Source organism: Hippichthys cyanospilos, chromosome 8 (genome assembly GCF_059441005.1).
Source record: "Hippichthys cyanospilos isolate Australia breed blue-spotted pipefish chromosome 8, RoL_Hcya_1.0, whole genome shotgun sequence".
Taxonomy (NCBI): domain Eukaryota; kingdom Metazoa; phylum Chordata; class Actinopteri; order Syngnathiformes; family Syngnathidae; genus Hippichthys; species Hippichthys cyanospilos.
This window is the reverse complement of record NC_142376.1, coordinates 21,995,269-22,011,486: the sequence shown is the minus strand read 5'-3', so window position 1 is coordinate 22,011,486 and position 16,218 is coordinate 21,995,269. Positions and strand designations below refer to the sequence as shown.

The window sequence follows — 16,218 nt, the reverse complement described above, 5'->3', positions numbered from 1 at the left end:
GGCTTCCCTAATGAGGCTGCTGCCCCCGCGAACCGAGCCCGAATAAAGTAGAAGATAATGGATGGCCTTTACACTCTGTTCAGTTCGACTACAATGCCCTTGCACATTTTGTTTTCAACTTACTATAAATATACATATTATTATCTCCTAAATGACAATACACCTTGCATTCTTTCGTAAATATGCTGCATACTGCGGATGGGATCACTCATATCACCACTTGAGTTGGTTTGAGTGGTCTATGGCTATGCCATGCTCAAGTGCGCTTTAACTGTTGTCAGGAACCAGACTGCAGACAACAAGAAGACTATCTACTTTATCTGTTGAATATTTTTTGTACACATACGGCTTTTGTCCATAGGGCTCAGATTGGTCAGACAGGTTAAAAATGAGCAAAAATAGAAATGGATTATTGCACTGTGTGTTTGAAAAAAAGAAAAATTGGGCCCTTAATATAATTTATAAAGAACATTAATCAACAGGTTACCATTACTTTCACTTGTATACTCACGCTGCGAATGAAACGGTTGGCTCCTGTCACACTCCACTCTAATAATTTAAATACATGTTGACAAATGCCAAACAATGAAGCAGTAATTATTTTATGATGAGAGAAATTGTAGTGACCCTCAAAGGGAGAGACACTCACTGCTTAAGAAGATGAAAGGCTCGAAAGTGAAACGTTTTTTCATCATGACCAGTTAATATAGTAAATATGTAATTTAAAAATGTGATAGACAATGTAACTAACTTCACATGAAAATGTTTCTATAGATTGTTGCCATGGTTGCAGCTGGATGGGGACACACTTTTTTTGTCTCAGGCTGCAGAAATAAGAGCCTACCTTCTGCGTCAAGACTGCAAAAAGATACGGCATACCCCTCTGAAAATCTACCCTGGTCACCACGCAGATGTCTGTAGATTTGTTCTTACTGACTCTCACCTGATCAGTGGTGGAAGGTAGTGTTTACATTTTTTAGTCTTTTCTTGACTTTTATCATATCTGTAAACAAGGTGTATTCATCACAATTAGGGCTGGGTATTGAATATTAAAAGTGTATTGCCATATATTGGGCAATGTTTGGTTAAAAGAAAAAAATCTATGGCACATATATATATATATATATATATATATATATATATATATATATATATATATATATATATATATATATATATATGACAGTAAAAACTGAAGGAAATCATAAAAATAGACGATTTCTCTTTATTTTTCAGAAGCCACTCATCATTGACATCGCTGAGCACACATTAAACATTCTTTAAAAAAAAACAAAACAAAAAAAAAAAACATTTTTTTTTTTATTTCAAGCATGTTCTTGTCTGTGTTATTATGTCCCCAGCAGTTGGGAATACTCTTTCAGATGACAGTCATGTGGCAGGAATACACTGGTATCATTTTGCCACAAGTTCCAGCACAGGATACTAGTGACAGTGCTATCAACCGTAAATGAAACAGTTCTGTCATGTCACTCATATAAAAATATAATATATAAAAATACAACAAGGAGAAATCTTTTGTAATTTATCAAATACAGTGAAACTTTGAGACACGGTCGCTTCTGTATGTTTTTTTTCCCCTTCATATCACAAATTTTCTTAGCATATAAAAGAATACAAAACAAGATAAAACAAAACTTAAAATCTCAAAATTCCCATTCAATATAAATATAACGGGATTCTACTGCTCGTAAATATGGCTGCTCAGATATTGTTACACTTCTCGGGAACACATACAAGAGCTTATTGCGGACAACTTGAACAGGAGAGTTTTCTGTTTGTCCACCTAAACAACTTCCTCTCCTGCCATGAATACGCCTCCTCTCTCTCTCTCTCTGAGAGAGAGAGAGAGAGAGAGAGAGAGAGATTAAGGTGTATTGTAATCTGAATGATCTTTCTGAAACATCTTTCAGCTCCGCTCCATTCTTCCAAATGAGAGATTTGTCATTGTAACAACTCGCTTTGTCTGTTTTAGTGATGGCAAGATTGTGGTCCACAGTAGACAAAGTGACAGCTCAATGAAGTTATTAGGTCATAATCAGGAAGTAAACTGCATCGACTCAAAAAATGAACTCATCATCAGTGGATCAAGAGACCAAACAACCAAGGTCACGGCACCTTTTCCATTTGTATTGCACATTATAACTTAGGTAGCATCAATTACGGTATAGTTGACATGTTACTGCATTTTGTGTAACATGTAATTTTATCTGTTTATGGAGAACACATTGCAGGGTTTGCTTAATGGGCTTCTAACTCCAATTTCATCTCTAGATCTGGACGTTGGCCTCCTACTGCCCCAGGGATGTAATTTCCCTGTTTGACAGAGTTTGGTCTATTGCAATTAATCCTGCATTAAGGTAAGAATTTGTGCTTACCAATACCAACTTTCAAAAAATAAATTTGACTAAAATTACAGGCAATATTTGCCATGTCACACAAGCCGCACTGTTGATTTTGCCACGGTACTGTTCCAATGAATTAAACAAATTAGATTAGGCAAGGAAAGCATGCATGTAATGCAAAATTCCTATACAGTGGTCCCCCATGTTACAGCGTCCCTGGCTTACCTTTTTTCATGTTGCAATGTGGAATACTGAGTTTTTTTGTCCCCTCTTCACGGTATTCTCCTGGCTTTGCAACAAAAACAACTGTCATGACCCTAGGGGATTGGCTGTATTTGTGTTGTTTTGCCTCCATCTGCTGGCGTTTTTAGGTAATTTCACTTATTTACTATTGCTGTCAAACTGCTTCCATGCAACGCGTTACTACAATGCTGGTCTGCTATTGGTCGGCGTTTCTTCACGGAGGTGCTGGTCTGCTATTGGTCGGCCTCGCTTGTTTCAAAATGGCGGAACGATAAAGCTTTGTTCTATCGTGAGTGGTTACAAAACTGTATTTATTGTGCATTTTACTGCTTAATTCAAGTTGAATGGGTTAGCCATGTGTCCCAAGATTGCTGGTGACGTTAGAGAGAAGTAAGAAGATGATTTATATGGAAACGAAGCTGGAGATAATCAAGAAATACGAAGCTAGGCTACCCTTACTAGGGAATATGGGCATAACAAGTGCCACTCAAAGGTAAATAAATCCTTTCTATATTTTTTATTTATGATGTTTTCTGATTGTATTCATTTATGTTATATATAAATACGTAGCACTCACTGTACTATTTTGGTACCAACTTTTAATATGTACATACAATTTTGATGTTTTTACCTGGGGTTCTAAACGCATTAGGTATTTAATATAGGTTTGGATTGCCCGCCATAACCGCGGAACGGATTAATCTTGTAACACGGGGGCCCACTGTATAAGGCATTTTAAAGAGCTTGAAAGCTGCATGAAATTACAAAATGGGGTCATTCCATGCCAAATCACCAAGTAGGTTGACTCATCCTGAGTTTTAGGGGGTGGCATGGTATTTTCAACTTTCTAGTGAAAAGTATGCATATAAATAATGACATTTTACCTTGACACATTGTTGGTTTAACTTCTAATGAAGTATGAGTTTCTTTGGTAGTGACTGCTGTACCCGTTGTTGTTCTAAAGCTGACCAACAACAAAGAATAAAGATAACATAACCTTGTGTTATGTTAACTTATGTGAGCAGCTGTGGTTTTACAACGTTAAGAAACTCAAATAGATGTAAATACACTGCTCACAAAAATTAAAGGAACCCTTTTTTTTTTTTTTAATTGGGCCTGGCATTAATTGAATTAAACTCATCTGATAATTTTCTGGTTGGTTAAGCAGCTGAGGTCCTGGTTAATCAATTTCAGCTGTATTGGTGTTCATGGAATTAACAACAGGTGCAGTTTCTGGCCATGTACTCCCAAGGACACATTTTTTCCACTGGCATTTTCTAAAACTTTAATTCAAAAATGTTTGTTGTTTACTTGGCTGACATTGCAAACTAAGTATGCCTTCAAAATAACACAGAGACAACACAAAACCAATATAATTTGCACATTCAATTTTAATTTACCATCACACCAAACCCCTGAGCTTGTTTCTCTACATCAGTGTTTCTCAACTATATTTTGCCAGGCCCCCCCTTGAAAAGAGAAAACTTTTCGTGCCCCCCCTCCCAGTTGATGCACTGACTATAAATAAGATTATTATTGATGAAAATTGTTTAAGTACACCTACAAATGTATTCTTTTTAACATTGACAACAGAAAAACGCAATATAAATCAACTTTCAACAACTGTTCATTATTTTTATCGCGTTTATACGGGTTACAGCTTAGTCTAAAATGGAAAAAATGAAGCAAGCGCACCAAAGTGCCTGAAACAAAAAGAAAGTGATGAAAATGATTACTTTATTGCAATTGCATTCCACATGACAAAAACAAATCCTTTTTCCTGGGATCATCCACGGCCCCCCTGGCATCACCTCGCGCCCCTCCAGGGGGGCCCGCCCCACTATTTGAGAAGCACTGCTCTACATTAAGCCAAGTCCACCTAGGAGTGATGAAAGCCATTGACACCTTAAGTGTGGCTTATATCCAGTCGACTTCATTGTTTTGTCTTTGTAGCAGTCACTGCAGAAAACCCCACCTCACACAAATTTTGGAAATGGCATCAGTTTTTTGAGTGCTGTGACGGCGACCTCAGTGTATTCAGTCATGACTTGAATCCAGAACACCGACAGAGTTGTCTCATAGATACTTACAGTATAAGCCTGCTGTCATTTACTATCTCCAGCAATTGATCATCTTCTTGCATAGACGTGCTAGGCTCACCTGGTTTGTTACCAGATATTGCGGATCCATCCTGGCCAGTTTGTGGGTCCTTTTAGCTTGAAGGTAGTGCTCCCAACTCCTTCCAGTGATGAATCATTATTTCAAGTAGGATTCCTGGTATTGCCTGTACAAAGCTTTATCCCGCCGTCGCTGGTTTCCTGGTGCCGATCCCAGCTGTTTTCGGATAGTTGGCGGGGGAAACCCTAAACCGGTTGCCAGCCAATAGCAGTGCACAAAGGGATGAACAACCATTACAAAGCTTTGTTTTTCTTCAAATTTGTTGGCTGTATTATCAAAAGAATCTGGTCAGTTTCCAAAATAAAATGTTTTTCTAAATAAAATATCTTTCAGACTCAGATAATACATAAAACAGAAATAATTAATTATTTCTTGTGCAGCCTGTGTGACCCAGTACCAACTGATCCATGGACTGGTACCAGACTGCAGAACAGGGATCGCGATTGATGATTCAGCTTCCTTGTTCGATTCTCCTTCCAACCTCATTTGTGAAGATTGAGCAAGTAGTTCATACTGTATATACAAGGGTGCAAAGAAATGCAGCCACACTCCTTTTTGCCAGAAATGTCCAAATTTGGCAAGCCGTAGCCCTCAATCGCATGCTCTGATTGACCTAAAATATCACATTTAGTGTTGTGCTAACACTATCACTGCATCCAGTTTTATCAACATCTAAAATAGCTGAATAGAACTGTTTTCAGCCAAACTGAACTTTGTCAGAATTAAGACCCTCCTGTCATCTTCTGGAAGGCTGTCCCAAATTTTAACATCAGGAAGGAGGACCACTCCTTGGAGTTCTCAGAGCCCAAGGCAGTGCATGTGACTTTTCAGAGATTGTACTTGGCTATCTTGAGGGGGCTTGTATGCAAGCAGAGTGGTTTTGGTCTATATTCTGAGTGACATGAAGCCAGTTTAAAGACCGGAGCACTAGGTTTACATTCATACTTGCTTGTTCACTCGAGCTGGTGTACTTAGTAGTTTATTGCAGTCTCTATTTGTGGCTAGGTTGCTGACAAATGTTGTTATTTGTAATATGACAAGGCATTGTCTATTTATAAGTCCTGTTGAGGTCCACTAGTTTTTGTTCCTTTATTTCTTAATTCATAGAAGATTTAAAAAGGTGTGTGCTCATACGTAGACAATACTGTATTTATCCAGTGAACCATTGACACATGCTGCATTTGGATGCTTCCTCCCACCTCCTTAATCCACTTTTTTTTTTCAAGTTATATTAACTCAAGCTGTGTTAGTGAGGCTTTCATGTAGCAGAGTGGAATAACCAAGGCAGGTGCATGATAATCAACCCCATCTTTTCCCTGCATGTGGAAAGGGTGAGTCAAATACCCTTCAGAATCCCTTTTCCACTGAAATAGTTTAGAGAGAGCGCTCTGTAGATCTTGTTTACACTCTCGTTGATTGTCTCCCCGTCTCTTTTTCTTCCCCTCTTATATTTTTTTCTGGCAGCCCTGATTTACTGAAGTTTGGTAACACATAATTTTCTGGAAACAAATAGTATTTCCTTGAAATTTTTTTAAAAATTAAAAATAAAAACCCAGGCCTATATACATGCTTTTTTTCTGCAAAATCACAACTGGTTGTTGTCAAACTCTATTTTATTGAATATTTTTGAATGATAAAATTATTTGACCACTTAGTCATTGTAAATTATTTCATTTTTTTATGTTTATGGCAGTGGTGGTCCATCAGCAATGTTCCCTAATTTTCAATGTGTCTGAGCATTCAGACAAACTTCCTGAGCAGGCTTTGGACCACGGTGAGCAACTTCAGACATCCGCACAGTGAGTTGCCGGGTGCATATCTGATGTGACTCCTAAAGTGACCAATATCACATAAGTCACATTTTGTCAATAATGAGCAAGGAAAGAGAGGGGCTCTGAGTATATCCAGGGGCTTCGCTGCGGCCCTGGACTGAGCCAGCCAAGTGGGCACATTCGCGGCTCGAGCTTTGATGTTGCAAGGCATCTTGGAACTCCAAGATTTAATGTGAACAACACCACATGAAGATGTCCAACAACTTTTAAACATATGTGTTGACTGGTAATGTGCTTCTGGGTACTAACCCCGTGGTTTACGAGGGGATAGCTGAGGTAACAAGTGTCATCCAGCACCAATACAGGAGAACGATTCAAGAGTTTTTATTTCCATGTGCATAGTCATGCTACTCAGTGAAATTCTTATTCTATATGTATTCTGAGCAGAATACATTCCATAATCAAGCAAATAATGAAGTAGACAATAAAACAAAAACAAAAGAGACAGTAATAGAGCAATAAGTGCAGTAATAATGAACCACTGATGAATGAATAGACTTACATTCTGAGCATATGGGGTAGATAGAGTGGAAGAAACTTCATCTATGATTGCCATGTTGCTTGGCATGGCTTGGCTGATCTGCATTAAAGGCGTAGCTGATTTATTGATTTTTAAATGGAAATTCTGAGGGGTATTTATTCGAGTCGAATGACTTAAAGCATAAGTGTGAAACGCACAAATCGCCACTGGTTTACGGTCATACTCAAGAAGTTTTGTTTTCTTGTTCTTCTATTACATACTGTAGTCTTAGTGATGGCTTGAGGAGTAGAGCTGTCAACATTATTTTATTAAAACTGATTATTCTGACAATTATTTCATCAAAAATTGACCACCTCCCCCCAGTAAATTAAAGCAGATTTTATTTATTTATTTATTTATTTATTTATTTATTTTTAATAATCTACTAACATTGAACGTGAGTTGGAGTGGCTTTACTGTAACTACTCATTCTTTATTTGTTATTGTGTGGATATACTGTAACTATGCAATATTTATTATTGTGTATTAAAAGTCGCTTATGCTAATTGCTTAGCAATCGGGAGTGCCATTAGCTCACTTGTGATTACCATTCAAGGTCAACAAATGATAACTAGTAGTTCATACATACATATACAGTATGTATGTTACTCATGTAGTGATAGCGTCCTTATCTTATGTGTAGATGATGATTCAACATTATTCCATGAGTAAACTTGCAAGTAGAGCTGCTCGTTCAGGGTTAAGTTTAAAATAGGCTCTGAATTGATCACACTTCAGGTCTGCCATTAAATAATGATATTCACCTTTTTTTTTTGTGTGTGTGTAAGGGATTTAACCATAATTGCCTTTATCTTTTGTAGAGTTCAAAAAATAAGAAGAAAATATTCTCAGTCTTCATACTGGAATTATTTACTGAAACTGCTGTGTTTACAATATAAACATTACGATCAGTTGAGAGGAGACAGTTGAGGTGGTTCAGGCATTTGTTTAGGATACCTCCAGGACGCCTCCCTGGTGAAGTGTTCCGGGTATGTCCCACTGGGAGGCGACGCCGGGGACGACCCAGGACACACTGGAGACATTATATCTCACAGTCCTCCTGGAGGAGCTGAGCGAATTGGAAGAGGGAAGTCTGGGCTTCCCTGCTCAAGCTGCTACTTATTGGTCCACTGATTAAAAATGGGACTGTTTGGTGGCACAGTGAATAACACGTCTGCCTCACAGTTAAAAGAGTTCAGGAGTTCAAATCCAGCTGGTTCCGGTCTTCCTGTGTGGAGTCTGTTTGCGTCGTGGCCATGGGCGACAATAATCCGACAAGGTTACCCTGGTCCCAGCTGCGTATAAAAGGCAAAGATTGGAAATAGCTTGCATGTGCGCTGCCCAGGACTCGTGTTTTTTTAAATTTTTATTTTTTATTATTATTATTTTGTTTACTTATTAATTTTAATTCATTGTTATTATTTGTATGTATCCAGACTTGCAACCTTGGTTATATACTGCTTGTTTAAAAAAAAAGGCAATAAGTTTGACCAATCATGATTTCAATGTTGACCAAAATGATTTTATTTTTTATTTTGCCATAACCGTGCAGTTGGACCTGCTGCTGTCGGACCCTACTGCAGTTCCTCACAAAAAGTGGGCCACGACCTGATGCCAGGGGAAGTGCGGATGACCCCATTATTATTTCAGGCATTTGTATGCACTTGGTTATTTTTTTCCCTGTTTTTAGACTATAATAAACATGTATAAACACTGTTAAAAATGTAGTTAACAGTTGTTAATTTATTTTTACTTAGTTAATTTATATATTATTTTTAATGATAAAAAGGATACCGTTTTAGTTATACAATTTTTATAGATAATGATATTAATTATAGATGGTGTGGATAGTGGAGGGTACGAAAGGTTTTCTCGTTGTAAAATACTGTACAGTTGAGAATACTACCCGACAGGAACATGCCTAGCTAGCAGCTCGTTACAATATTTGGATATCTGGGGTTAAGTGCAAAGATGATGGTGGACCATTAAAGGAAGACAGGCTCAACTAGACCTTAAAGGGACAGTATGTAAGATTTAAACCATTTTTCATTAAAAAGGAATAAGTTCAATGATTGTAAATTTCAAATTGTAAATTTTCAAATGAATGTGTTCTTAATGACTAAAAGTATGTTTTAAATATAATCATAGGTCTAGTTATCATTAAATTATAGTAAGCGTTGGTGGCACTTCTCCGGACGCGGCCATGTTTGTTATAGGTACGGACAATGGTAAATGCAGCACCTGCAGCACCTGTCCGAAATGAAAAACGCTCTAAATCTTACACATTATCCCTTTAAAAAGATCAGGAGTCAGACATCAAGCCAGGCTGTAGGCTTTCAAATTTCAAACACAACTAGAGCTGTGAGGAGCTATACAGGGTACTTGCAGCTCTGGTCTTGTTGGGATAATGGCATAGTAGAACTGGATTTTTTTTTTCACAATGACATACCGTACATTTCCTGCCTTATGTCAATGTCAGGGTAAAGCTTTATGCTTGATGTGTGAATGCTCTGCGCAGAAATGAGATGTGCAAACTCTTGCCAGCACGACCTTTCCAGCCTCTCCAACATTCTTCGATCAGCTCCTCGTACTTGAGTCGCTTGCACTCATTAGCCTCTTACATGCAGTGCTCCCAAGGCACTGTGAGTTCCAATGAAAGGACTGAATGGAATGAAAGATGTCAGCACCACGTCTAGTCTCAGAGAGGTTGATGTTACATATTCCGGGAACTTGAACTGCCTCTCCAGGTCGACTCGTACTTCCCAGTCTGATGCCGATAAAATAAGACAGGCCTCTTCTCTGATTTCATGAAAGGTATTGACTTGCAGCTGTTGGAGTGCTTGTTGTTGGCCACTGTACTGAATATGGTTTCAGACACCATCTTCAGCATCTGATGGTGTCTCCAGCGGTAATGACCTTCTTCAAGAGGCGTGGGAAAGCTGCACATGATATGCTTCAGTGTGCACTTTCCTGGACAGAGTGGGCAAGTTGAGCTGTCACTCTTTCCCTAAAATGTGCAGGTTACCTGGGTGTGGTAGGACACTGTTGACTACGTAAAAAGTGAACTTGTCTCCGGAAGTTTAAAAAACTGTGGCTATTTCCAGGTCAGCTTCCTCTCCAGCACTCCTTCCCACCTCATTGATGCCCTCCTTTCCCCGCATGCTTACAATCCTGCTGGTCCTCACATGCCGCACCTCTCCACACGTCTTTCTTTGCCCTGGGCTCTGCCGCTTTGTGGCTGCGGGATGGCACCCAGCCCTGCTTGACCAATTGCCACCGTGCCCACCAAGGCCTCTGCCAGCTCCAACCTCTCCTGAGATTTGAACTTCCTGTCTCTCCGAACCACCTGCCTGTTGAAGCCACTCTGGTATCACTGGAGTCTCTGGTAGACTAGCGCCTCTCCTTACTAGGGCTTCCCTTGTGAAACTGCGTGGCAGATCCAGTCACCTTCTGAGGTAGGCACTGATCTTTCTCTTCAAGGTCTCTACTGTGGACATCATCACCTTGTACACCAACAAAGGCCAAAGGTTGTGAGGAAGAATGCAATGCCGGAACAGCCAATGCCTTGAATCTGCCTGGTAGACCTGACTTGTCTACTGTAGACAACCACGCTTCAAATTTAGTGATGGAGGCACAAAGTGTCTCTGAGATTAGTTATGATCCCTTTCTCGAAACAATGCCAGCCAGATGTTACACATCCTGATGAAACTCTCAACTTGAAGTTCCCATAGTAGTTCAGGATGAGGTCCTTGATCTTGTAAGGAATGTGATGTCAGTTTAGGGTGGCTTGCAGAAACTTGTGGGGGATGGACTCATTTGCATTGGCAAAATATAGCCAAAGCACCGCCAGGTCTCCACTCGTGCCTCCCTGATTAGCTGCGTGACCACTCCAGTATGTTTCAGGCAACCAGGGTCTCCAGAAATGCCGGTCTTCTGTACTGCTGTGTCCATGAACTTGTTCTTAAGGAAACAATTGGTCATTCTCCTGGCGAGAACTCTAAAGAAGATCTCGCCCTACACGCAGAGGAGGGCTGCATGATTATGGCCAAAATAATAATCACGATTATTTTGGTCAATGCTGAAATCATGATTATTAATCACGATTATGCATCATGATTGGTCAAACATGTCTACATTATTTATTGCCCTTTTTTTAAACCAGCTGTATATAAACAAGGTTTCAAGGCTTAATACTAACAAATAATAATAATAAACTCAAATAAATAAATAAATTAGCTTTGGTTTTAAATGTTAATATCACAGAGTATCATCTTAAATAATAATGGGAGCCAATATTGTGATCCCAATTAAAATTCAATTAATTGTGCAGCCTCAACACAGGATGGAACTGATCCAACTTGGTGGAATTTTCCTCTTTTGGAATCTAAATTCCCTAACCTTGCCTCCACTGATTCGAGATGGTCCCCCTACACCAAATCACTCGCAGCAGCATCAATAGGATTCTGAGGAGGTCTGGACAGCGTTTGTACACCTTTGAAGGCAAATGGCTGGGACCTGAAGGTGAACTTGCTCTGCAGATGTTACTGCCTCCTGGACTTCCTTCCAGGTGGGTTCTGTGGTATTAAACTCCACTGAAAGGGCTGGTATGGATTGCTGGTATTGAAGAGGTACTCGTCTACTTCTTTTTTGAAACTTTCTCCGTGCCTGCTACACTTCTGTCCCAGCAGCCTCTTTGTAAAACCAGAGGGGTTCGCACTGAGGAAACTCCATTTTCTGGCTCTTCCAACCCTTCGTGTCGTATGCCTACACAGTGTCATGAGCGTTTTCTGAATGGTCTGCCTCTGTTGCTGCTTTGAACTGCTTTACGAGTGTCCGCAGCTGACAAATCATGTCTGCCCTAAGGTTGTTAGTGTAAGAGGATTTGCTGGACATGGGCTCCTCAACATCACATCTTTCATAGCCCCAAAACTTATGATGATGGTAGTCAGATTTTTGAGTTGTCCCTCTACATCTCCTTTTACCGTTGCCTATCCAGAGGTGCTGTCCCTGATGTCCATGTGATGTTGCAGAGGCGTGTCAGCCAGGATAGACCTACAACATACAGAGCCTTTAGAAACTCTAGGCGGATCTCATCCACCCCAGGGGCTTTACCATCAAAGAGTTTTTTGACCACCTCAAAAATCCCATCTTCAGCCCCAAAGATGGGAGAGCCCACCTTGGAGGTTCAAGACTCTGCTTCCTCAGAGGAAGACGTTTCGGTGGGATTGAGGAGATCTTCGAAGTATTCTGCCCACCAGTTCAAGACGTCCTGAGTTGAGGTCAGCAGAGCCCCATCTCCTGTGTTAATGGTGCACTGTTTCCCCCAACTGGAACACCAGATGGTGGACTACAATCTCCTCGAACCTGTCCGAAAGTCGTTTTCCTCCTCTGTCCGAAAGTCGAACTCCTCCCACACCCAAGTTTTTGCCTCGGCGACCATCGAAGCCACACACCGCTTGGCCAGTTGGTACCCGTCAGCTGTCTCTGGAGTCCCATAAGCCAAAATGGCCTGATAGGACTCCTCCTTCAGCTTGATGGCATTCCTTACTGTTGGTGTCCACCAGCGGGTTCGAGGTTTGCCGCCACGACAGGCCCTGACCACCATATGGCCACAACTGTGATCAGCTGCCTTGTCAATGGAGTTGCGGAACATGCTCCACTCGGACTCCTGCCAGAGGTGAGAGTTGAAGCTCCTTCTGAAAGGTAACTGCCAGTCGTTTCCGGCAGACCCTCACGATACATTTGGGTCTACCAGGCTTTCTCACCATCGGAGCCAACACACCACCAGGTGGTGATCTGTTGACAGCTTCGCCCCTCTCTTCGCCCGAGTGTCCAAAACATGTGGCCGCAAATTTGATGACACGACCACAAAGTTCGATCATCAAACTGCAGCCTAGGGTGTCCTGGTCCCAAGTTCACATATAGACAATCCTATCTTTGAACATGGTGTTTGTTATCGACAATTTGTGACGAGCACAGAAGTCCATCAATCCAATAACAAAGAACTGCTTGGGTTTAGATCGAGGGGACCGTTCCTCCATCACGCCTCTCCAGGTCTCACTGACATTCCCCATGTGAGCACAGGTGATAAGCCCATGGGAAGGGGGACCCATGTTACCCTTTCCGTCTGAGCCCCATGGGTGCTGCTCCAGAGGGGGGCCCAGGTGACCCGCATCCAGGCAAGCGAAAAGCAAGATCCAACATTTTTAATCATCATAGGGGATCTATGAGCGTGCTCAGTGTGAACTGGGGAAACTTGTTTATTTGAATTCTCCCCTCAATAGCTACATTTTGGGGTTTTAAATGATGTGCTGCATAGTGGTAGCTGACCTATAGCCTTCCGTGTTATTTGTTTACTCGTAGTTAATGGCGCGCTTCGCCTTTTTGACGTATGCGTAATAGTAGTTATTGGGGTGTGTCAGCGAATGCGGAGTAATTATTGATACACGTCTGCATATATATATATATATATATATATATATATATATATATATATATATATGTGTGTGTGTGTGTGTATAAAGGATTTATTTAACTTTGACTGACGCTTGTTATGGCCATATTCCATAGTAAGGGTAGCCTAGGCTAGGCTAGCTTAGTTTTCTTCGTATTTCTTGATTATCTCCAGCTTTGTTTCCATATAAATCATCTTCTTACTTCTCTGTTTGACATCACTAGCAATCTTGGGACTCGTGGATAATCAATTCAAGTTCGAATTAAGCACTAAAATGCATAATAAATATGATATTGAAAGCCCTCTCACACAAGATCAAGTCTTTAGGCAGCCATCTTTATGACCCCGTGTGCCGACCAAAAGCAGACCAGCATCTCATGACCCCATTATGCTGACCAAAAGTAGACCAGCATTGTAGTGATGTGTTGCAGCAGAGGCAGTTTGACGCCAACAGAAAATACAAGGAATTACCTAAAAACGCCTCAAGAGCGAGACAAAAGAACAAACACAACCAACCCCACAGGTCATGACAGTTGGTGATGTCAATCGTAAAGCGGGATAAATGCCTTAAAGAGGGGACGAAAAAACTTCAGTATTCCACATCGTAACGTAAGCCAGGGACGCCGTAACCCAGGGGTCCACTGTATATATAAAGGTGAGGTTTGTGTTCTTTTTACTGGTATGAACTGTTTTTATTTTGGGGTTTTGAGTGTAATCTTTCCTTGTCTTCTGCCGCTCCTTACTTTGTGGTTGTCTTTTGAATGGAGTACAGTGTTTTCTTTCATTTCTTTTGGTTTGGGGATCTAAGTGGAGTGTGCGATCGTTTGACACATATTCATACGTTTAAATGGCAGCAACTAACAGTTTGTTTAAAATTGTGAATCTGCATTTTTACGCATATAAAATAGCACACAAAAAAGCATATTTAATTAAAAAGACATTATGATCACACCTTTATTAATAAATGAACTCCATGCGCCGGTCCTTCTGAACGAACTCATCGATGACCTGCTTGTAGAAGTCTTCCTTTTGTGCCTCTAGTTTTGAAAGTCTCTGTCTCAATGGAGATCGGTGCCAGGGAAGAAAGTTGTCCATGGTCGGTCCTGTTCTGACTGTATGTTTCAAGTCTTTTCAGAGCTGAACTTGACCTCTCCACTGATGCTGTAGTTACTGGAACCGTGAGCACGAGTATGAACAACATGGTTGCCTCAGGAACAGTTTCAATTTGATGCTTTTGGGCCAAAAAGTCAAAGTCAAAGTCAAAGTTTGCTTTATTGTCAATTCTACCACATGTGCAAGGACAAGCAGAGAATTGAAATTACGTGACTCTCTAACCTTAGTGGGAAGTAAAAATGAGCTAAAAAAAAAGTAAATATATATAAAAATAGACAACTGTAAAATCTGACAATATCTATGAACAAAACACAAAATAAAAACAGGTGTGCATGGTTGTGCAAAAAGGGATGGTTATACAAAATGACTAGATGACTATTTATAAATGACTGTTATAAGTGACTATAAAGTACCTGTTATAAAGTGCCTATTGTAAAGTGACTGTGAGTAAAGTGACTGTTGCTTATGAAATGGAGTGGGACTGGGAAGTCAGAGTCCAGGTGGAGTGGATGTGAGGAGCGAGGGCAGAGCAGGGAGAGAGTTGAGCATCCTGACAGCCTGGTGGATGAAGCTGTCCCTTAGTCTGCTTGTTCTGGCTCGCAGACTCCGCAGTCTCCTGCCTGATGGCAGCAGGCTGAAGAGGCTGTGTGACGGATGGGTGGAGTCTCTCGCGATGCAGAGGGCTTTGCGGGTGAGGTGAGAGGTGTACAGCTCTCCGAGAGAAGGGAGAGAGGTACCAATGATCTTTTCAGCGGCTCTCACCATGCGTTGGAGGACTTTCTTACAGGAGCTGGAGCAGGCTCCGTACCACACGGTGATGCCGCTTGTCAGGATGCTCTCAATGGTGCCTCTGTAGAAGGTCCGCATGATGTGGGCCGGGGTCCTGGCTCTCCTCAATTTGCGGAGGAAGTAGAGGCGCTGGTTGGCTTTCTTTGCCAGTGATGCGGTGTTGGTGGTCCAGGAGAGGTCCTCAGTGACATGCACCCCCAGAAACTTGGTGCTGCTCACCCTCTCGACCACAGCACCGTTGATGGTCAGGGGCGCATGCTGAGGGCGTGTTCTCCTGAAGTCCACAACAATCTCTTTCGTCTTCTCTACGTTTAGAGAGAGATTGTTGCGGTCACACCACAGGGCCAGGCGGCTCACCTCGCTCCGATAGATGGTCTCGTCATCGTTGCTGATGAGGCCCGCCACAGTTGTGTCATCAGCGAACTTGACAAGGAGATTGGAGCTGTGCAGTGCTGTGCAGTCGTGGGTCAGCAGAGTGAAGAGGAGGGGGCTTAACACACATCCTTGGGGTGCCCCAGTGTTCAATATGGTCGTACTGGATGTGTTTTTGCCGACCCGGACTGCCTGAGGTCTCCCAGTCAGGAAGTCCAGCAGCCAGTTGCAGAGTGATGTGTTGATCCCCAGCTGGTCCAGTTTAATGATGAGCTGTTGGGGGATGATTGTGTTGAAGGCTGAACTGAAGTCGATGAACAGCATTCTGACGTAGGAATTCTTATTGTCCAGATG

At 41.3% G+C, this 16,218-nt stretch overlaps 1 protein-coding gene across 3 annotated transcripts in view; it reads left to right on the top strand.

Moving 5' to 3' along the window:
* The window catches only part of fbxw4 (F-box and WD repeat domain containing 4), a 74,593-nt gene that overhangs the window by 2,037 nt on the left and 56,338 nt on the right, over nucleotides 1–16,218 (top strand). For all 3 annotated transcript variants that reach the window (XM_088421642.1, XM_088421641.1, XM_088421643.1), the window contains 3 exons: nucleotides 775–960; nucleotides 1,994–2,126; nucleotides 2,293–2,378. In XM_088421642.1, coding sequence (XP_088277768.1) covers nucleotides 775–960; nucleotides 1,994–2,126; nucleotides 2,293–2,378 — 405 coding nt within the window. The remainder of the gene's footprint in view (nucleotides 1–774; nucleotides 961–1,993; nucleotides 2,127–2,292; nucleotides 2,379–16,218) is intronic.